This window comes from Aquarana catesbeiana, linkage group LG01, assembly GCF_042186555.1.
Source record: "Aquarana catesbeiana isolate 2022-GZ linkage group LG01, ASM4218655v1, whole genome shotgun sequence".
NCBI classification, from domain to species: domain Eukaryota; kingdom Metazoa; phylum Chordata; class Amphibia; order Anura; family Ranidae; genus Aquarana; species Aquarana catesbeiana.
The window spans coordinates 570596300-570620242 of NC_133324.1; the positions used below are offsets into that span (position 1 = coordinate 570596300).

Below are 23943 nucleotides of genomic sequence, written 5' to 3' on the forward strand. Positions count from 1 at the left end.
CCCTCAGGATGATATCCTTGAGGGCCTAGTGAACCGGGAGAACTTTGGCCTGGGGCTTAACCAAGCCTCTATACCAGGGATCCTGAAACTATGGCCCTCCAGCTGTTGCATAACTACACATCCCATGAGGCATTGTAAAACTGACATTCACAGACATGACTAGGCATGATGGGAATTGTAGTTCTTGAACTGGAGGGCCATAGTTTGAAAACCCCTGCTCTATACATTTCTGTACTGGGCAGACACCTAGGCTGCAGGTTCTTGCATTTCCTCTGACGAATATACTACCCTAAGGGGGCCCTCCATGTCGTCGGCTGAAAAGATATATGTCTGCCAGGTCTGGAGTCCACTTCCTCCTCCTGACTGTCTACTAAGCCCTCATCAGAACAACTGTGGTCAGGAACCTCAGCCTCATCTTCCTCCTCAGAGTCCCGAGACGGAAGAGATCTCAGGGGTTCTGGACGCCTTCTAAAGCCCTCTGCCCCGTTAGAGGAGATGCCCTCCTGGGAGAAAACCCTCTCTGCTAGTGTGGGGGTTCCGGCTCCCTAGACTTAATGGATGCTTGGAAGGCCTTAAGAGCATATCCGTTTGTACAGAGAGAAAGTCCCTAATGACCCGAGATGTTTTTTTCCCCGCTAACCTGTGAATACATTTGTAGCAAAAGGGTTTAGAATGGTCCTGGAGTAACCTATTACAGTACCAGTATCTTTTAGAGCGGGAAGGAGTCTTTATATGACGGCTAGCAACCCTCTGGGCAGTGACGTCCTCTCCTGTAAAAAGACACACAAGGTAGCTTACAATAAGCGCAAACCTGTGTCCCGCAGGGGTAAGAGTCGTGGTCCCTTCCCCCATCATAACCCGTGTCAGCTAGGTTGACGCACCCCCTGTGGTCTCCTCCATAGCTGTAGCGGGCCTCACCTCTCGCTCCATCCACCACGCCGCTTGCGTCCTCAAGTGGGTAGGTATTGACCAGACTGGCGAGAGCAAGGTGTGGACACCTGTTCCTCTGCCAGCCAGACCTCTGCTCCTGGACGAAAAACGCCACCATTTTCTTGAAGCCCTGAAGCGACGCAGGAACACGGCAATGTCATTGCCGGTCTGGGGAGGAAGCCACGTCATTCCTCTTCCAAACGCCGGATAGATGGCGCCGGCCTCTGGCTCTGTAGGAGAACTGCCAACTGGCGCCATCTCTTCACTGCCAGCCACCTGTGCGACCCAGCAGGAGCCTCCAGGAGTTGGGTAATGCCGCGAGAGCCACCGCTGTAGATTCCAGTGTTCCCCATGGGGGGGGGTTGAGGGACAACTGACTGCCAGCTCCCCTATTGAACGGACGCCCGGTCAGGTAAGGGGGAGGGAGCAGGAAAGTGGTCCCTGAAGTTCTGGGTACCCCACTGTACCCAGGGTCCTTCAGTACTCAGGGGGGCTCTTCCAAATCTGGATGCCCCCCCCCCCCCCCCCCAAGGAAGGATGCCCTCTACCGGACCCAAAAAGCTTCACAAGAGACCTTGGGTCTTTCGGGAATAAAAATAAATGGGTTCGCTGTGGGGCAACAATCCAAGAACTGAGAAGCACAGGGAGGGGCGGGGTTTTTGACCTTTGTTGATTGTGTTTCCTGTCAGGTGGGACCAGTCATCTCCCAGAGTGCCGTCCTGGAAGACTTGAGAAAAACTGATCAGCTGTAATCATTATTAGCTCAGCATGAAAAGAGCTTTCCTGAAGCATTTCAGTTCCCGATAGCCGATGATTGTTTCAGTTGCACTATGGGTGCCGCCGCCACCCCCCATCCCATTGACAACCTTCTGGCAATGACCCAAAGCACACAGCAAAAATGACTACAAAGTGGTTGAAGGAGAAAAAGTTGAATGCTCTTGCATTGCCTAGTCAGAGCACAACCCCATTTGTGAAATGACGTCCACAAACTGTCACCATCAAACTGAACTTGAGTAGTACTGCAAAGAAGAGTGGGCAAATATTGCAGAGTTAGTAGAGACATATCCCAACAGACCAAAGGCTGTAATTAAAGCAAAAGTTGGTTCAACAAAATACTGACACAAGGGGGTGATCCTTTTTCCAACTCAATGACATGTTGGTGGTATACATCTTTCACTTGAATGCAAGTTGCACTCAGTAAATAAGCATAAAATAAAAACTGTTTTCATTTTGGGCTGCAAAGCAACAAAATGTGATTTTAAAGGGGGTGATTTTCTATACCGACTGTACACATTTTAGAGGCTTCCTCCCAAGTGGTCTTTAGCCCCACTGGCACAGATTGACTTTCCGGTTGAGTGCCAAATACTTACCCCCTCTGTTACACATTTTTATGCCACTTTGAAGACAAAACTGCATTTAATTATAATACAGTACGTAATCAGCATACCTTGAAATCAAAGGTGTAATTGGTGTAAGGCATCAAGTTGTTTTCATAGGCACTCCTCAGTTGGAAGCCATGACTAATTCTTCCATCCGGGGTCCCATTCTTTCCATTGTAGCTGAAGTTTGTGAGACACTCATTGTATCGAAGCTCCTTAAAGTCCTTGTGATTGTCAGCAACCACTCCATTTGTCAGATACTCCACTACACCTGTTGCACAAAACAAATGTAAAGACAATGTTGGGCAAAAAAAAAAAAAAAAAAAAACTAAAATTGTTTGCACATTCCCAGCACTGTAGATGAAAAAAAGAAATATGCTCTTGAAATAGCACACACTATATATTGCTATGTTATATGTATACTACAGTGATTATTCACCAAAGTTCACCCAAAAGAACGTGAACTTCACATTTTCCAGGCAAAAAGTCATACATATTTGTGAACTCTCACTCTAGTAGCCATCAGGAATGTCACACATTGCAATCAGCACCCTCATCGAACGAAGAAAAACTATTAAGGGATAAATCACCTGGAGACAAATCGTGGGCCTGAGCCAACTTTTCCTGGGCAAGCTAAAATGTACAAATTAAAAAGTACTAGTATAATATATACTAGATCCAAAAGAAAGAACCCCCTGCCATTTTTAACACATGTAAAAATTTACAATGAATACGTTTTAACAAATCTTACATAAATTTAAAACCAATATACATTAAAACCTTTATAATACACCGGTGCCCAGACTATGGGACATTAAACTATTTACATATTCTTAACAAGCTGTTAGAGCTTTAAAAAACAAGCCCTCAATCACACCTCTAGTGGCTTGTATTGTTAAGCAATTCCCAAAGATCCAAGCAAAAACTCAAGTCTGGTTTGAGTCCTGTTCTAAGAGCTTAGAGACACATTCTGGTCATTTACATTTGAAGTCTGCAAAGACCTTCCCAGTAAAGTTTTCTGTACCTCGGTTAAATTTTTTCCCCCAGGATATGTACATACTTTAGTGTACATCTGGGCTCAAAATTTCAAGTCCTGAGCTACTAGCCAGGTCTCAAGGGTTACTAGCCACCAGTTGCCCCACCCAACCCCTGACCCCAAATCCACCCCTAAACATGCCCTCATAATTTATCTTGTGAGATGACACTTAATAAATTTTAAAACTTCATTCTGCATAAAACATTTAACAACTTTATCAGTGCCGCCTCACCTGTGCCGGGCAAGAGGAGAGGAAGAGGATTGCCGGCCAGATTATCAGAGCGCGGAACATCACTTACAGCTTTCTTTTCTATTGCCGTGTGTTTCCTGCGCTTGCAATCACATACAGCTCTGCCTCCTGGCCAGGGTACTATGATACAAGTCACGCGCCCTGGGATTAGACGGATGATCTGTCTATCGAAGTACCCGGGCCGGGAGGCAAAGCTGTGTGTGACAGCGAGTGCGGGGAACACACAGCAATTGAAATGAAAGCTGCTACAGCAATGATCTGCGCTCTGATGATCCGGCCGGCTCTCTTCCTCTGGGCGATCACTGGGAGAAAGGCTTCCATTGAACCCCGCCTACCGGCGGTGCTTGCCGACCCCCCTCTCCCAGGCAACTAACGCTCGCCAGCCCTCATTAGTCACTTGCAAAATGCGAGTAGAAAATTTGAGGGCTGGTGTACATAAACTGGACACTGGTTTACTTTAATATACCACTGGGCCCAATATAAAGCTGAATTAACACAGACACAATAATTGTACATATAGGCCATTAATGTTCTACTGTTAATGTAAAATCATATATCCAATCTTTCCTCGAGTCCCAAGATAAAAAGGCAAATTGCCATAAAGCATCTGTAAAGGATAAGACAACCATATTTAGAAAACAAAAAAAAACAAAAAAAAAAAAAAAAACAAAAAAAAAGGAAGACATGAAGAAGGAACTAGCAAATTAAAGCCCAATTCATTTTACCTGAATCTGGTAAAGAATTTAGATCAGCACACAAGACAAAGGGGATGGAATTTGGATCAGGTGCAGGGCTGCCAGGTCGACTTGCAGCCTTCTCTAAAATGCTTTTCAGTTCAGACACAAACATCATAGTTTGGATAAGCTTGACATCAGAGTACTCTGGGTCCCAATGCATGTGGGCATTTGCTACCATGAGTAGCGTTTTTTCCGTTGAATGATGGGATTTCATGCCTAAGATAAAACAAAAAAAGTTATTCAGATGTGCCCAAAAGCAGTTATTTTTTTTTTTTTCCCCCCTGACAAAAACATTCTTTAAAGTTTAATCCTAGATAGGGTGGTAAAGCGTTCTAACTGCTCCGATTTTCTTGTCTCAGTCAGGGAGATTCCCCCCTCCCTGTACTGGTAGAGAAAAAGGGAGGGGAAAAATCCAAAAAGTCAGTGGTCTACAGGGCAAGCAGTAATGGGAATGCTTTCAATTGGTACACTTACTCTGGGAGACAAAGTACAAATACCGTACTGGTGACCCCACAATAGGGATACTTGTGCCTTTTTTTCAACCTCGCCTACTATTCAACTCTTTGATGGGTATTTCCTCACTTTAGGACATTCCCTCTAACCTCCAGTTACGTCTCTGGAACAGAAAGTGTACATTTTCCCAATGCCACACATACAGAAAAATATAACCTAGCAGGCATTTCAACCTTTCCCTGCTTTACATACATATTGGAGTGGACCTATTCAAGTCAACACTTCACATTAAATACCTAGGATGATTTATTTATTTTTTTTGGTCCCTTTTGCTTGCCATGAGGTACCTGGGTCAACTAGACTGTATAGTTGATTGTTGTCAGACTATACACCAGCATAAAAAAAAACAAACAAAACAAACACACTTCCCCTCTGCTGGTACCCTGGCTATATCATTTGCTTTTATTATTCTGGGTGTCATCAGTCACACCACTGGGTGTACAGGACCAAATGGCTTCTAGAATTTCCTAAACTTAAGGAATTCATCAACTTTGTAGAAAGTGCTGGGTTTTTAAGCTGGCCATAAAATTATACAATTTTCCTATTCAATTTCCTTTAGATTTACCTTCAACTACATAGTGCAAGAGTCTGCATACAAATTAAAAAGGTGTTTAGGTTTGACCTCATTATATGGTTTTGGTAAATCTAAAGGAAAATTGTGCAAGAAAATTGTATACATGCATGGGCAGCCTTAGTAGGGGTTAAGTCCAAAAGGTGTATGCCATCTCATGGAATTGCCTCTTTAACCACTTCCCCTGGGTTGACATCCTATGACGTTGGGGGCATGAAGTGGAGATATCTGGATGATGCCTGCAGCTACAGGCATCATCAAGATCTTTTTCAGCCAGCGATTCCCTGCAATGTAAAAGCCGTTTAGCTGCCCAATTGTTTTTACAGGTGGCGGTGGGGGTCAGCTTTATGACCCCTGGAGTCAGAAAACATCTTCTGACACAGGCAGATGTAAAACACTGCCTTTTTTTGCTGGGAAGCCCGAGGTGAATTTTTTTTTTTATCTCGACCCCAGAACAAAATGAATGTCCTCTCCCCCAACAAATAGAGCCTTCTTTTGGTGGTATTTGATCACCTCAGGTGGTTATTTTTTGTGCTATAAAACAAACAACCAAGAACACCAACTTCCTTGTCAGAAGGACTAAGGGAATATGCTTTATTGGTTCAAATGGCTGTTTTTGTAACACTGACAAAACTAAGTTCAAGTCCCAAGGGTTCAAAGGTGATCTAACTGGCGGACTAAGCCGCATCACTCCTTGCAATAACCCGAGACCAAAGAATGCGAAGCAAGTGGTCTTTGAAATTAAACCGATAAAGCTGAGACTGGGCCCTTAATAGTACTCAGGGCCAACTTCATCTCTACCCCTAATTGTAGAAAGGCAAAAATTCTGCCTATGATATACCTCTGAGGGTGCCAACCCTTGGATTTACACCAGGAAACATAAGCCCTCCAGACTCTAATATATAGTTCTGGAAGCTGGCTTCCTTGCATTAATCAAGGTAGAGATAACTGACCCGGAAAGCCCATGTTTCTTCAGAATGTGGGTTTCAATAGTCAAGCCGAGTTCGTAAGGTAGGATGGAATATCGGCCCTTGTGAGAGTAGGTCTGGCCATAGTGGAAGGGACCATGGGCCCCCACCGACCTTCTTTACGATTTCTGCATACCAGGACCTTCTGGGCCATGCTGGGGCCACGAGATTTACAGGCTTTCTTTCCAGCTTGATCCCGCAAAGAAGTTGTGGCAGCAACTGAATGGGGGGGGGGGGGGGGTAGATAAAATCAGTGAGAACTGATACCACAGGGTCACCAACGCATCTATTCCGTATGCAAGTGGATCCCTTGTCCCGGACACAAAGTTGACTAACTTCATGTTGAATCTGGACACCAGAAGATCTACGTCCGGAGTCTCCGATCTTTGGCAAACAGCCCGAAAAATGTCGGGGGTGAAGGGACCATTATTATTCCCCCAGGAATAACTGCTGGCGACTCAGGTAGTCCGCCTGCCAATTCTCTACTCCCGGGATAAAGACTTCCGTCAGGCATGGAACATTCCTTTCTGCTCAAGTTAGAATATGGTTCACCCCTCTCCGCCCTGCAAGACTCTTGGTGCCCCCTTGGTGATTGATATAGGCCACAGCTGTGGCATTGTCAGATTGGATCCTAAAAGGACAATCCCTCAACCTGAAAGTCCAGGCCTTCAGAGCCAGATGCACTGCCTGAATCTAGGATATTCATGGGCAAGGCTTTCGGTTCTTGACCACTGTCCCTGGACAGTTGTCTTCTATAGTACTGCTTCCCCAGCCTGAAAGGCTGGCATCTGTCGTTAACACCTTCCAGATAACTGGTCTTAAGGATTTTCCTTTCAGCAGATTCTGGGTTAGTAACCACCAATTGAGGCTTTGGGACACCTTTGGGAACAACCGCATTGGCAAATCTAGAGATTGAACCCTTTTGTTCTAAGTAGACAGGATACTGTTTTGCAACAGTCTGGAATGGAACTGAGCATAGGGAACCGCTTTGAATGAAGCCACCATCTTTCCTAATAACCCCACGCAAAGGTGAATGGAGAGATCTCCTTTCGACCTGACCATCCGCACCAGCTCTCTTATGGAGTTGATCTTTGCCTGAAGCAAGAACACCTTTTTCTGGGCTGTGTCTATGATCAGACCCAAGTACTCCAGCCTTTTTAGCGGTTTTGAGGAAGACTTCTCTAGGTTGAGAATCCAACCCTGACTTTCCAGGTAACTGGCTGTAACGCGCATGCTTTGCTCCAAACGAGCCACGACTGGTCTATTAGCAATAGATCGTCTAGGTACGCCAAGACTGTTGTGCCCTGAACCTGGCTAGTGGTGGGGCCAGCACCTTTGTAAACACCTGGGGTGCTGTTGCTACCCTGAAGGGCAAAGCTACAAACAAAATGCTGCTGTTCTACCTCGAACCGCAGAAACCTTTGGTGAGCGGGAAATATAGGGACATGCAGATATGCATCCGTGATGTCGATGGACACCAGAAGTTCTCCTCCTTGTAGGATAGACACCACTAACCTGATCGACTCCATGTGAAAAGAGCGGATCTTTAAGAACAGATTCAGATTCTTTAGATCTAGAATGGGTCTGACATCTCTATTTGGATTTGGTACCGTAAAGAGGTTTGAATAAAACCCCAAATCTTGCTCTTCTGTGAGGATTTGTATGATCACCCCCTGAGCCAGTAATCTGTCTAGTGCCAAAAACAGAGTGCCTTTTCCCTGGATCTTTGGGAATGTTTGACCTCAGAAAACAAGACGGTGGAAACTCCCAAAATTCTAGTTTGTACCCTAGAGACACCGTGGAGATGACCCATCTGTCCCGAATTTCCTCTTGCCAGACTTCTGAGTATTGCTAAAGTCTTCCCCCCAACTCTGGCGAAGGGGGCGCCTCTTCATAATGAGGCTTTAGAATTCTGCTTTGCAGGTTTCCGCCCCCAGGACTTCTTTTGTGCCTGACCGAGGCTTTCCTCTGGAGTCTGACGGCGCCTGCACCGTGCCCAAGCCATGCCCCGCCACTAACCCCAGCAGCCCCCCCCCTCGTTTCAAATTAAGAGCAGTCCGCAGGCACAGACGGCATTGGCAGACCCGTAGAAGGGGAGGCTCTATCCTTGTGAATAATCAAGTAAGGACAAGGGCTGGGGAGTAGTAAAGCTTTATGGCTATGTGGGGAATCTTTCAGCTGACTCAGTTAGCGGTAAATACAACATAGGGAAGCCGCCCGGAGGGGGCGGCTTTTGTACCCCCCAGCCCCTTAGTTCCCCCAGGAGGGAGATGAATATGCGGCAAAACTTCATTCAAGATTAAGAATCCCCCCCTACACACACACACGCTGTTTTAGCTGGACACTGAGCTGACTGAGAAGCAACGTACCAAGGTATGTGCATTTACTCCCTCTAGTGGAGATAAGGCATAACATTTTACTCATGGAAGAAAAAAAAAAAAACAAACAAAGGTGGACTTTTTACAATTCCTACGCTTCTTCCCTTACAGCAGTATCCTGCAGCGAGGAGAAGGTAACAGAAAGATCCAAATTTCACCCATTACGGCAGGCTGCGTTGCGGGACCCTTTTTATTGGGGTTCCACTACCTTGGACCTGTATTAGCACCCTGCCAGGAAAAACTTAGATAATGTAGGCATGACCAAAAAGCCCTGGGTCCCGGGGTCCAGCCCTGCAAGAAGAGCTGTCACAGGCAAAACCTCGTGCTTTGTATACGAGGCCCAGGTACCATCCACCTTGGCCTCAGTGGCACTTTGGATGGATCCGGTCTATGGAGGCTATTTAAATCCAGTCAGGATCCCTCCAGTGGAGCTCTTCAGAGCACATCTTCCCCCGTAACCAACACCTTAGACACTGGCAAAAAAACTGAGGTACTCCTGGTAGGAGGAGGGGTTATAGGGAATGAACTTCCTGTATTGGGTATACCAGTGTCCATCACCTGAAGGTGCCTATATACCCAAATAGTGATTGCTATGGTGCTCTGTGTCCTGTGATGTACGATAAAAAAAAATGTTTTACATTTAGGAGAGAAATGCCAGAATTGGCTTGGGTGGCAAGTGGTTAATTTACAATATACATTTTTCAGAGTGCCAGGACCCAAACTGTCGCTATGCTTACAGAGCTGCAATGCAGGACCCAGATGTCTCAATCCTGAGGTTGCAGAGTCGCGTGCAGCTGCTGTGCACGCTCCTACTGCCTAAACGCAGTCACAGAATACAAAGGCTCCTGTGAATGAACAGCAGGGGAGAGGGCAGAGATATTGTACGCAAGAACTCCCAAGCAGGGCTGTGCACGTCCATAGACACACAGAGTGTCTCAGCCCCGTCCCCTTCCTCACAGAATTTGATTGACAGCAGCATGGGGCCAATGGATCCCATTGCTATCAGCCAAGCCTGTGAGAGGGGAGACCAGCTTCAGACAGGACGGCGCTGGATGTTTTTTATATGTGGGGCCTGGGGGGAGCTACTGTTAATGCATTCTCTGCATTAAGGTAAAAAATCTTAAGGTAAAAATTTTGCCCTTTGAACCACAAATAGTCTTGATGAATGCAATGTATGTAGAGAAATCAAAATACTCGTTGCTATATTACATTTCCTTTCCTGAAGAACATGGAGGCTGTTATGGCTTCTCATTCTCAAAATGCAGGTTGTCTGGCCAACTACAGTAGACAGCTTTAAAACAAAACACCGATTTGACTCCATTAAACCAATAGAAAGTCAAACAATTCCAGACCGAAATACTGCTGTGTATGGTCAGCTTAACTACTTTTGTTTTGCCACTTTGGACATACATCAAGAGAGTGAGTGTCTACTCACAGGTGCAGTAGCCGTTAGTTTCATTCAGTCGGCTCAGTCTGTCATGTAAAAGTGATCTGGGTGACCTGTGCTTGATTAGCCGCATTGGAGGAAAGGGAAGACATCGGGGATAAAGTTAAAAAAAAAAAAAAAACACACACACACACACACACACACACACACATTGCCCTGCACATACCAGCAAATGAACACAGGTTTAAACTGACATTGGGACATACAGGCGAGGTGTCGCCATTAACGTCGGCATGAGAGCAATAATTTTAGGGCCATAATTCACAGTTCGCTCTAAACTGATGAGCTGTAAACGTAGGCCTCATGCACACTGGCAATTTACCCTGCTCTCCTAAATACCCTTCTCCCAGCAGGAGGAAAGCTGCATCAAAAATGTGCCTAAAGCCACGTTTTTGTAAACTCCTTTAGGCTGGTCAAGCGCTTAGGCATTAACTCATTTTATTGGTCAGAAGAATTTATTCTGCCCATTAAAATAAACGCTCAAGCACCAAACATGGCAAGCATTTTTTCTGCCAAAACACTGCTGATCCTAAATGCGCTGGCAGTGTTTTTTTTTTTCCTCGGTCTCTAAACTTCTATGTGTACATGGAGACATAGGCTAACATTAAGGGGCTTTTGGAGGTAGAATATATAAAAAATAAAATAAAAAAAGTCAAACATTTCAAAAAGCAGTGTTACCTACGGAGGATATGCGGTACCATCGATTTTTTTTTTTTCTTGTGATAACAGGCAGTTTTAAGATTTTACATGTTGGTATCCATTTACTTGATGTAAACCATTCTATATTTTACCAATAAAAGGGGAATTATATCAGGTGTTTCTGCACCAAAATTCATTTTAGCATATTTTTATTAAAACCTATTCAGGAAAACTGCTACACAAATAAGAGTGTAACATAAAAAACTGCAATAACCATCGTATTCTACAAGGACTCCATTTCAGAATTTATATTCTGCCTGGTGTTATAGAATTTTATAGCCAAAGAATAAAAATGTAGATGTCAACATGTGCAAAAAAAAAAAAAAAATTTGCTCGAGGAGGACTGGTTAACCACTTCCATACCAGGCCTATTCTGGCTCTCCAAGTAAAACTTTTTTTTGCTAGAAAATTACTCAGAACACACACATATACAGACACTCTAGGAAATAAAATAGCGATTATTGCAACTTTTTATGTCACACAGTATTTGGGCAGGAAATTTTTTAAACACGTTTCATGAATAAAAAACCCCACAGTAAAAACTTAGCCCATTTTTTTTTTAGAATATTAAAGATGTTATGCCGAGTAAATAGTTACCCAATATGTCACGCTTTAAAATTGCGCACACTCATGGAATGGCACCAAATTTTGGTACTTAAGCTCCATATGGAACGCTTTAACATTTTTTGTACCAGTTTAGAGTTAGAAGTCTTGTGCTAGAATTGTTGCTCTTGCTCTAACGCATGTGGAAATACCTCACATGTGTGATTTCAACGCTGTTTACATATGTGGGCGTGACTTACGTATGCGTTCGCTTCTCTGCGTGAGGCACACGGAGACGGGGCGCTTTAAACTTCTTTACACTTCCTCTTCCTAAATAAATGTATTTATCACTTTTATTCCTATTACAAAGAATGTAAACATCCCTTGTAATAGGAATAGTACGCGACAGGTCCTCTTTATGGAGAGATCTGGGGTCTCTCTCATCCAGGCTGTTAAGACAAAAAAAAAAAAAAAAAAAAAAGGAACTGTCTCAGCCTTTCTAGCCGAGTCCCCAACATTGTTTACATCCGCCGGCCCAGACGTGACATCTTAATGTCGCGCCTGGGCCTCCAAAAGGTCAGAGATGACTGGGGACCATCATTCAGATAGCCTCACTCAAAGTCCAGTACGTCATATGATGTCTTTGGGCTGGAAGTGGTTAAGGAAGGTTTACAACAGGAGTTGGCAACCCACCGATCGCGAGGGGGTGACTGGTAGATCTTTTGTCTGCAGTGCCGACCCCGCTGCCAAAACAATTCCTTCCCAATTCCCGAGCACAGCACACACAAGCAGCCAGCTCTGCAGCACTGCTTCACCAACTCCTGTGATCCTCCCCTCACATCTGTCCCACCCATTTTCTAGAGCTCAAACAGGCACTATGTATGGATGTGACGGGAGGGGACAGAAAGCACCATGTCTCAACATGCAGGTAAGGAACGGATCGTTGGGGAAGGGCAAACAGTGAGCTGTAAACTCCTGACCTGTGAACGATGAGCTATATACTCCTGACCTGGATAGGCTCATGTTTTTACATTGACATTTGTATTATATTTTTTTAAGGGCCGTTTATCAGAATGTGGTGCAGGAAACATGCATTCCTTGCACGTTTCCTGCACTGCCGACGAGCACACTGCCTTTGCGATCTGCATGCAGGTGCCAGTGTATTGATAAAAGCACCCCAAATGCAGATCGCAAACGCAGTGCATTGTTGGGCACCATGCCGCATTGTTTCCGCAGTACCATGCGGTTTGCTGCAGCACGCTTATAAAAAGTAATGCATTGAATACTTTCTGCATTTCAAGTGCAATTTGCAGCCCATTCAAATGAACAGGCTGTCAAGATGCACCACACGGGAAAAACATGGGAAATGCACAGGAGTGTGTGGCGCATTACCGCATGGATCCTGGAGTGAATTGTCCCCAAGTTCTCTTCAACGCTGCCTTACTTCAATGGCCTTGCTAGGTTAGCTTCCAAAAATAGTATGTTGAGCCCAGGGATCTTTTTATTTCTCCCATGTTGTTCAGGTAGATCTCCACCATTCTAAGGTTGCCTACCCCTGGTTTACAACTTAAAATTAGATTTCTTCTTCTTGTTTCTGTGACAATTACCTCCATTTCTTCTGTTGGGGTATACTGCCGCCTACAGTTGGATTTGGACACCAGAAAATGAAACTGGCCAGTCTGGTATAGCTCCTGCTCACAGCATGCCCAAGCTTGCCAGAAGGGGTGGGATCTGTGTCCCTCAATGAACTCCAAGAAGCAACTTATTATACCTGAATGCTAATCTTGGAAATATTAGCTTGATACCAAAAAGCCCAAGGTTTGCCACGCTGCAAAGCCCAGCAGCAAGAACCAAGTGATTTCCTGCTGCTGGCATTGACAATTGCATGCTAATTGCAGCGGTCACTGAGCCCATACCCTGCAAAAACATGCAGTCAGCGGCTGCAGCCATTTGGGCCTGTTCACAGAGCAAGTCAACTCCTGTAGCTGGGACTGGCAGCATGGCAAAAAGTCCATGCAGATGGAGCCCAAGACTACTAGCTTGGATGAATGGTCTGAGCCACCAAGAAAATTGTGGAACAAGTAGTAGGTAGGTAAACCAGTCCCTGGGAAGATCGTGAAGAGCTTACTGAGCATCTGCCAGGGCTCAGATTACGTTTGAGTACCGCACTTGCTTGGACTACTACAAAACTAGAATGATCACCGAAATGAAAATAAAGCTGTACTGATCTCACAGAGAAAGTCTTCAGAGACAGGGTCACACCTCGGACTGTGTGGCTCTAAACTTGGAAAGTGCTCAACACCCAGCAGCGACGAGCTCAAACCTGACTGAAGAAAGGAAAGCTAGGAAAAGGGTTCGATCTTTCTCAGCAGAGCAGCAAAAGGCCATCATCCATCCTGATAAGACGCTGGCAAAAAAAACAAAAAAAAAAAAAAAAAAAAAAAAACAAACAAAAAACAAAAACACATCCCCACACCTTAGACATACTGGGAGTTGAAAGGGTTATACCAGGCTGGACACAGTTTTGTTTGCCAGTGTCCAAATCCACCTGTAGGCAGCAGAAAATCAAGCAGTTTTTGTATTCCTATGTCCCTCAGTCCATTTTGCATAAATGGTTAAACTTTTGGTTATCCCACTTCATGTCTCAGATATCCAAACAGGAAGTAAAATTAAATACCCTCTAAATTGTCAACGGAAAAGCTGCCCCCATGGGAAAGAATTCCCCTCTAATACTGTTCTGGTGTCAGCTAAAAAGTTTCCTACTTTCATCCCAGGTGACAATAGTCAGCAGGGCAGAATGAATCTCTACAGTGGGGACACAGACCATAATAAAGACCTGCCAGGGGTTCCAAACCTTCCGGATTCTATTGAAAACACACAAGCATCAAAACAAGTGATAAGGGCACTCACCTCCACCAGGGAGATCTTTGTGGACCTCTAACAAAACACAGACTCCAATATTGTCCTTTGTCATCACTCTGTTTAGCATGGCTTCTGAGCCCTCAGAGTTAGCCATGGCTACCTGGTTGAATTCAACGGTGTGCTTTGCCAACAGTGTAAATCTAGCAAAAAGGAGAACACATAAGGAATACCTGTGACCATGAATCACTTTAACTGTGTGCATTTGAAGTAAAGCGTTATGCAAAGGGCCTCGAGATGAAAACTGACAGGTTAACAGAGCTATAGTCCTCACCTTGTTCTTGACATCACAGACCCACAATGTAACAAATCTTTCAAGTGGATAAGCCCCCCCCCCCCCATACACACTGAAATCACAGTAAAGACACTACAGGAACAATTTATACATTTTAAACAAAAGAATCACCCCATTTAACACAAAAATTAGAAATGAGTGAATCTAGGAGGAAAACATTAAAAATAGATGCCTAGGTCCATTTACATAATGTTGCGCTTGCCTTTTGTCAGTGATTAAACAGATTAGCTACGCCGAATTTTCACACTGCAACAAATACACGCATTCAGAAAGGGGGCCTTATTAAAAAAATGAAAAAAAAAAAAAAATAGTATTGTTGCCTAAACACTTTTGGCCATACGGTGCACTCCTGTGACCCAGAAACAGTTGGCACAGGGCTATAGCTTGCGGACTGCTATCACTGCAGAGCCGCACCAGATTATGAAGAGATCTTAATGACATCAGGGTTCCTGATCAGCAAGTAGTGAGCCAGAGCCAGCCACTCCCTTCCCAGCCCTGCAATTCAGTGAGCGCCAGAGGAGCAGAGCACAGAGTAGTGACTGGCAGTCACCACTCTGTGCTCAGAGCAGACCCAAGAACTAAGCAAGCAGCAGTCTTCTAAATGAGCTTTATTTGCATAAAACCAGTACACAATTTAATCTTCCATCCTCTTACCACACACAAAAACCAAAAAAACAAACACACACACACACACACACACACACACACCTGAGCCCAGAAAGGCAAACATTCATAAGAATGAAACTCCAAGCGGTTAGGTCTATATTGTAAACCATACCCAGGTTTCTACTTTAGAACGTAAGCTTTAAACTAGTTGCTTACTTTTCTGTTCTAAAAAATATTGCACAGCCGTCCACGTGCTTTTTCTCTTGCTCTGACATTATTTTGGCACGTGACTTTGGAGAAAAGAAGCCATCATATCCACGTTCTTTTAATGCTGGCAGGAAAAGAGCGAAGTATTGCTCGGTTTCAACTTCCTGTCAAAAGATGGAGAAAGGCAAAATATACAAATCAAAAATTACAATAATGTCCCAGTTCTTAAGCTACAGAAGGCTCATCTAAAAATAGCAAACCTGTAACTGAGTTATAACCAACCTGTTTCCCTGTCATGATCTTCAACCCATTACACAAAGCACTAAAGGTTGGCAGATCAGGCGCTACAGCATAGATTACAAGCAATACTTGTGTGAATACAGACCTACAGCATTTCCAAAGTTGACAATCTAGGACTCACAGGATGCATATTTGCATGTAAAGGAATGAGGTCCAGGTTCAGGATGAACCCTGCCTATTCATGGTTTGCATACTAGACAATCTAATGTGAGATTTCGCCACCATCGTACTCAACCAACTATGTTGCACTTTCTGGCCTTTAGACTTAAAGTGGTACTTTAGTCAAAAAAGTCCTGCTAGATGATTTTAGGTTGGTTGCAAGTATAGCTATGTAAAACATAAAAAATAAGTGCCTATACTATGTAAAACTCAGTAATACACGGTCTCCCTGTTCTATACACATGCTCAGTTGCGCTTCAATTTTTGGCATTTAGGTACTGCCGAGTTTGCAAAGGCTGTTCTGCTGACAGCCTTAGGGCTGGGTTCACACCACAAAAACACTCTAGGTCCGTTCCGGATGAGTTTCTGCATTTTTAACAAGTTTCCGGGTGCATGCTAGATGCCATTTTTCCTGTTTTTTTGTACTTTACTGGGATCTGGTGCATTTTACTGTGCTTCAGTACGGTCCAGTGCAGGAAAAAATGCAGCATTTTCTACTTTATTTGGAACTGGAATGCCCTTTAACTGACCGCACTGGTGGTATGCCATTGGAAACCATATAACCTGCATTTCATGCATTTTTTTTTCTTCATCAAAAACAGGCACTGGACTGTAGAGCTGCACGATTCTGGCTAAAATAAGAATCACAATTTTGTTTGCTTAGAAGATAGATCACGATTCTCGCGGCACAACATCTTTCACATTAAAACAAAAAAAAAATGTGCTAACTTTACGGTTTTGTTTTTTATTCATTGAAGTGTATTTTCTCACAATAAACTGCGTTTGAAAAACCGCTGGGCAAATACAGTGTGACATAAAATATTGCAGCAACTGACATTTTATTCCCTAGGGTCTCTGCTAAAATACATATAATGTTTGGGGGTTCCAAGTAATTTTCTAGCAAAAAATAGTTTTTAACTTCACAAGTGTCAGAAAAAGATTTAGACTAAGTGGTTAAACTTCCTGCATTTACAGGTTGTTAAAAACTTGGCAGACTGCCTGGATTTTTTTCTTTACACACAGAAGTTTCTTCCTTTGATCTAAGAAGGAAGAGTTAGTTACAATGTTTCATGTTAAAAACTTGGCAGATTTTCCTTTGACAGCTGAGTGAGCAGATAAGTCTCTCCACTTGTTATATGAAAGAATCTGCAAAGTCTGCAATATAGTTAGTGGGGGGGGGGGGGTCACAATTTTTTAACAATTGTGCAGCTCTACTGGACTGCATGTGGTGTGAGCTGGCCCTTAACCACTTGCCTACTGGGCACTTATACCCTCTTCCTAATCAGGCCAATTTTCAGCTCTCACACTTTGAATGACAACTACTAAGTCATGCAACACTCTACCCATATGAATTTTTGTGTCTTTTTTTTTTTACACAAATATAGCTATTTTGTGGCATTTAAACAGCAGTTTTTTTTGCACTAAAAATATATATAGATATATAATCTATATATACTCTATCTATACATCTCAAATTTTCCACTTGCCTACTCGCATTTTGCAAGTGGAAAATGAGGGCTTGCGAGCTGGGCTGCCTGCCTGGGAGAGCACCGCCGGCGGGGTTGATCGGGAGCTGTTCTCCCAGCGATCGCCCCGGGGAGGAAGAAGAGAGCTGCGGGATAGCACGCTGTTACCGGCGCTTGTCTCCGCTCTGCTCGACACAACCCCGCCTCCTCCTGACCTGCGCCTGTGATAGACAGAACGCCGGTCCAATGCTTCGATTGGTTCTATCACGGGGTCAGGAGGAGGCAGCGCTGTGTTGAGCGGAGACAATTATAATGTAAGTGCCGGTAACAGCATGCTATCCCACGGCTCTCCTCTTCCTCCAGCCATGCATTCCTCTGCCCAGGCGAGGCTGCAATGGGTGCAGTATGGCTGCAATGGTGGGCACAGGTGAAGCTGCACTGATAAAGTTGTTGTTAATATTTATATTTATAATATTTTTGCATAAAACATTTAAGTGTCATTTCATGAGATAATTTATGAGGGAGTGTCTAGGGGCGGAATTAGGTGCGGGGCAGGGTAAGGATTGAGTGGGGCACTGGTGGCGAGTAACCTTTGAGGCCTGGCTAGTAGCTTATTTTGAGCTATAGATATATACATACACACAAACACATATACATACACATTTTTTTTCTTAGTTTCGGTTATAAAATTTTGCAAAATTAGTAATTGCTCTTCATAAATTTTTACCAAAAATTGAACCGCTACATTTCATTGATAACCCAAATCAATACCCATTGGCACCAACTCTAACCTTGTGGAAAAATCAATGCTAGTCTGCCATTATACAAAACCACTTATTTAGCGAGATGGTGCCCCAAGAAATTCCACAAAGTTGAGGACATTTGGTTCCAAGATCCTTCCACTAATACTGACCCTGAACCTACCAGTTAATAAATTACCTTGCAAGGCGCTAAAAGAATATACAAGTATGGTGGAGAACCGAAAATCATTTCGCACTCCAGGGAACTGACTTCCAGCTTACTAAAACAAGGCTCAATATTAACCTTAGTAGCCGATACCCTACAACATACAAATATACTCCGTAACTAATGGAGCAAGTTGTTGAGTTTACGGGGCCAACTTTGGCATTTGTTTGAGCCATAATTTATTTAAAAAAGGTCAGCCGCTACAAACACTGTAGCTGCTGACTTTTATTAAGGGCACTTACCTGTCCAGGAAGCCCATGATGTCAGGCCCCCTGAGGCCGATACATCCACTGGATCGGGTGCAGGCGCCGCCATTCTAAGGGAAACCGGCAGTGGAGCCTTCAGGCTTCACAGCTGGTTTTACTGCGCATGCGTGGCGCTTTCTGAAAGGCCCAGTCTTCTGGGAGACACACACAGGTCCTAGAAGGCAGCGGGGGGGCGGTGGGGCAGAATGATGCGACGTGGCGAGGCTGGGATGGAAGTACATCATTCATTTACGAAAGAAAAAAACAATTGTTACCCAAAAAAAAATATATTTAAAAAAAAAAAAAAAAAAAAAAAACCACAACAAACACCCAAATCTTTGTTATAGGCCCCTTTCATAAAGAGCAGATTCGTTTGATTGCTAATCCCTGCTGAGCAGGCAGATGACAGGTCCGGCTCCGCTTTTTGCATGCACGGGTGGTGTGACATCGATCCACGGTTACCTATTAAGGACAATATTTTCTTCCATCATTGGAACCTAGCTTTGTCATTATTTCCGATTTACACATTGTCTTTCATATAAAATTAGGTTCTTGTTTAGTGCAGCCTCTTTTTAACCACTTCAACCCCAGAAGGATTTGCCCCCTTAAAGTGGTGTTCCACTCACAAAAAAAAAAATTATTTTTTTTACTCACCTCTAAATGCCTGTTGCCAAGTGGTTCCTCGTAGTCTGCCTCCTTCAGTGCCTGGGCTGGTGACATCACTTCCCCCTCTGCGCAGGAAGGGCTCAGCTCTGCCCCCTCCCTCTTGTCAATCATATGGGACACGTGACAGGTCCCATATGATTGTGCGACTAATCACTGCACCGCTCGCGCATGCGCAGTGGGTGCCCGGCTGTGAAGCCACAGCCGAGCGCTCACTGTAGGAATGCCGGCGGTGCCGAACGGAGGGGGAGATGAGCGGGGCTTCGATTCCCCGCATCGCTGGGACAGGTAAGTGTCCAATTATTAAAAAAGTTAGCAGCTGCAGTATTTGCTGACTTTTAATTTTTATTTATTTTTTTTGTGGGAACTCCTCTTTAAATGACCAGGCCATTTTTTGTGATAAGGCACTGTGTTGCTTTAACTGACAATTGCACGAAGAAAGGAAAGAAAAAAGGAAAGAAAAGAAAAGAAAAAAGGAAAGGAAAGGAAAGGAAAGGAAAGGAAAGGAAAGAAAGGAAAGAAAGGAAAGAAAGGAAAGAAAGGAAAGAAAGGAAAGAAAGAAAAGAAAGGAAAGAAAAGAAAGGAAAGAAAGGAAAAGAAAAAGAAAGAAAAGAAAAAAAAAAAAAGAAAGGAAAAGAAAAAGAAAGAAAAGAAAAGAAAAAGAAAGAAAGAAAAAAAAAGAAAGAAAGAAAAAAAAAAAAAGAAGAAAGACACACAAGTTATTTATACAACATATACATACACACACACACTAAATGTATTCATCAGTTTAGGCAGATATATAATCTACTTTTTTTAAATAATCGCAATAGGCGTATTGATTGGTTGCACAATAGTTATCGCGTCTACAAACTACAGGATAGACTTAGGGACATTGTTTTTACTGGTAGTGATCTGCGATTTTTAGAGGGACTGCGACATTGCGGCAGACAAATCTGACCCTAAATTACACTTTTTGGGGACCAGTGACATTACATTGATCAGTGCTATAAAAACGCACTAATAAATGTAAAAATGACTGCCAGGGAAGGGGTTAATACAGGCAGTGGTTTCAGCAGGGAGCATCATTAGTTAAAAAAAAAAAAAAAAAAAAAACCTAAGATAAGCACCTGAACGACCACAACATACAGGGATACACAATGTAATACTGACATATAATCACACATAGGTTGGACTTGTTTTTTTTCAACCTCAACTACTATGTAACTATGTGGCGATCAAGGGGTTAAGTGTGTTCCCTGGGTGTGTTCCAACTGTGGGGGGGAGCCCTCACTGAGACATGAGGGCGGTCACTGCTGAACAGAAGATCTGACATGTCGTTAAGGAGTTCCCCGTTCTGCCCCTGTACACATAAATCGCCGGTGGGCATAGAGCCCGTGGGATACGCGGGCAGGCTCCCACTACCCTTCTTGCACGGACCGACATGCACCTACGGGGGTTTGCACAGGAGATCCGACCTGCCGCAGTATGACGGCAGCTGGTCGGCAAGAGGTTAATCTATGTTCACCCACTAAGGATGTCCGTCTCCCCCCCCCCCCATTTTTCATTAGGTTTAGTTTATTTTAGTTTATCACAATTTATGTTTGTGTGAGAGCCCAGCTCTATTTACCACCATATTCTTGTTGTGTATATCTCACAGCAGAGTTGCTGCTTACAGGGATTGTTTATAGCGCAGTTTTTTCCTTTTTATAATAGAATGGAAAAAAGGGCCAACAGCCGCCTGATTTGGATTTGGCGGATAGGATAGAATCGGATAGCAGCGGGTGTCAGCGGACATGTGCCGCTCCAAAGGGGTGAATGGATGGTCCGATCAGGTCCAATTAAAAAACTGACAGGTGGACCTGATCGGAAAGCCTATGTGAAAGGGGCCATAGAGTCAACAAGCTATGGTGCCAATCATTGAAAATTGATCACACCTGACGTACTGACTACCTAATTTCTTGAGACACCAACAAGCCAGAACAGTACAAATACCCCCCAAATGACCCCGTTTTGGAAAGTAGACATGGTAGACAGGTATTTAGTAAGAAGCATGGTGAATTTTTTACCCACAATTCTTTGCATAAATTAAGATTAATTTTTCTCAAAATGATTAACCACTTCAGCCCCGGAAGGATATAAATCCTAATGACAGGCCATTTTAACTGACAACTGTCGTGCCAAGTTGTACCCAAACGAAATGGATGTTCCTTTTTTTTTCCCCACAAATAGGGCTGGGAGATTTTCCCCCCCAAAAAAATCTGCGATTTTTTTATAAAAAACTCGATTCACGATTCGAATCCGATTTTTTTTTTTTTTTTTTATTATCTTAAAGTGCATCAACAAACAAAATTTCAAAAAAAATTTAAGTGCATTTTAAACATTCTTTGCAAGGAAAATGTACTTAACAACAGCAGGTTGAGGCAAGCTCGGTGGTGACAGGTGACACTACATCACCGTATACTGACACGTCGCTACATCACTGTATACTGATACGTCGCTACATCACCGTATACCGACACGTCGCTACATCACCGTATACCGACACGCCGCTACATCACCGTATACCGACACGCCGCTACATCACCGTATACCGACACGCCGCTACATCACCGTATACCGGCACGCCGCTACATCACTGTATACCGACACGCCGCTACATCACCGTATACTGACACGCCGCTACATCACCGTATACTGACACGCCGCTACATCACCGTATACTGACACACTACATCACTCAGTGATTTGTGTCAGTATTCAGTGATGTAGCATGTCAGTATACAGTGATGAGCACATTGCTGTGTAATGAAATTTAAGAAGGGTGAATATATGGAATGGGATGTGATGTGACTTCTCTCCTCTGAGGTATTATTCTTTCTGGCAGTGATCACATGGCTATCAGTATCTCATAAAATACACCATACAGGCAGCTCTGACTCACCCTCCCTTCTCTCTCTCTCTCTGCAGCCCGGGAATGTCCCTGTGATCCCCCCACCCCCTCCTCCTTCTGATATCACAGCCCTCCAATACACAGCAGTGTTCCACCAACAGCCTCGCCCATTACCCCGCCTACACACCCACCCACGCACAGCGTCGGGCCTCGCGGACTAGGCCGAAGCCGCGGCCTCGCCTGAAAAATCGTGCCCGCAGCTCCTCAGGCCCGGCGCGATGCTGTTAAAAAAAAAAATCTAAAAAAATCGATTTGAAGAAGATTTGAATCGATTTGACCTCTCAACTCGATTCAAATCGATTTTTTTCCCAGCCCTACCCACAAATAGAGCTTTTTGGAGGTATATGATCCCCCCCTGCGGGCTTTTTTTGCGCTATATAACAAAAAAAAAAAAAAATTATATTTACTTTGACAGATATAGAGACACACACACACTCCAAAATATCACAATAAGCATATATTGATTGTAGACGCTATAACTTTTGCGCAAACTATGGGATAGTTTTATGAACTTCTTTATTATTTTTACTTGTAATGGCAGAGATTTGCAATTTATTTTTTTAGTGGGACTGCAACATTGTGGCAGACAAATCTGACCCCAAGTGACACTTTTTGGGGACCAGTGACATTACAGTGATCACATAGATCCCCGTTTTGCCTCTGAACCGCTATCGCGAGTGGCTGGCGGATATAGAGTCCACCAGACCCCTGGGTGCCCCCACTGTATCTCATGCACAGACTGATGTATAGGTACGTCGGTTTGTGTGGCCCAAAAGTGGTTAACAAGTTATTGCTCTCACATGGCATATGCATACTTGAAATTACACCCCAAAACACATTCTGCTACTCCTGAGTATGGCGATATCATGTGTGAGACTTTCATAGCCTCGCTACATAAGCGAGGCCCTACATGCAAGGAGCACCATTAGGTGTTCTAGGAGCATAAAAGACATCTAATTTACTTACTATCTATTACCCTTTCGAAGTCCTTGGAGCACCAGGACAATGGAAACGCCCACAAAATAACCCCATTTTTAGAAAGCAAACACCCCAACGTATATTCTATGGAGGCATAATGAGTCTTTTGAACATTTCATTTTCTTTCCACATTTTCCAAAAACTTGTGAAAAAAAAAAAAATTAAAGATTTAACACATAGCATGTACATTGCAAAAACGACAGCCCAAAATACATTCTGGTACTTAAAGAGGAGTTCCACCCGAGGTCCAGTCAAAAAAAAAAAAAAATTAAAAGTCAGCAGCTACAAATACTGCAGCTGCTGACTTTTAATTGGACACTTACCTTCCCAGGGTCCAGCGATGCGGGGGATCGAAGCCCCGCTCGTCTCCCCCTCCGTTCAGCGGCGCCGGCATTGCAACTGTGGGCGCCGGACTGTGGCTTCACAGCCTGGCACCCACTGCGCATGCGCGAGTGGCGCCGCGCCGTGATTGGCCGCTCAGTCACCAGGGACCTGTAATGGGTCCCAGAGGGAGGGAGACTTTTACACAGCCTGGCCACAAACGGAGGCCCAACATTCAGGGAGCACCTCCAGGCATTCTAGGGACACAAATTACACATCTAATATCTTGACTCCCATTACACTTTCGAAGGTCCTGGAGCACCAGCACAATAGAATTGCAATAGAATTCTATGAGGCACAATGAGTCTGTTGAACGTCTTTTTTCACAAGTTTTTGGAAAACGTGGAAAGAAAATTAAACCGCATTTTTTACGCA

General features: G+C 44.0%; 1 protein-coding gene across 2 annotated transcripts in view; it reads right to left on the reverse strand.

Annotated features, from left to right (window-relative positions):
* Window positions 1-23943, reverse strand: part of CNOT6L (CCR4-NOT transcription complex subunit 6 like) — a 159227-nt gene that overhangs the window by 34513 nt on the left and 100771 nt on the right. For both annotated transcript variants that reach the window (XM_073597399.1, XM_073597395.1), the window contains exons 9-12: window positions 15488-15642; window positions 14362-14513; window positions 4321-4548; window positions 2378-2580 (exon numbers count right to left, since the gene is read on the reverse strand). In XM_073597399.1, coding sequence (XP_073453500.1) covers window positions 2378-2580; window positions 4321-4548; window positions 14362-14513; window positions 15488-15642 — 738 coding nt within the window. The remainder of the gene's footprint in view (window positions 1-2377; window positions 2581-4320; window positions 4549-14361; window positions 14514-15487; window positions 15643-23943) is intronic.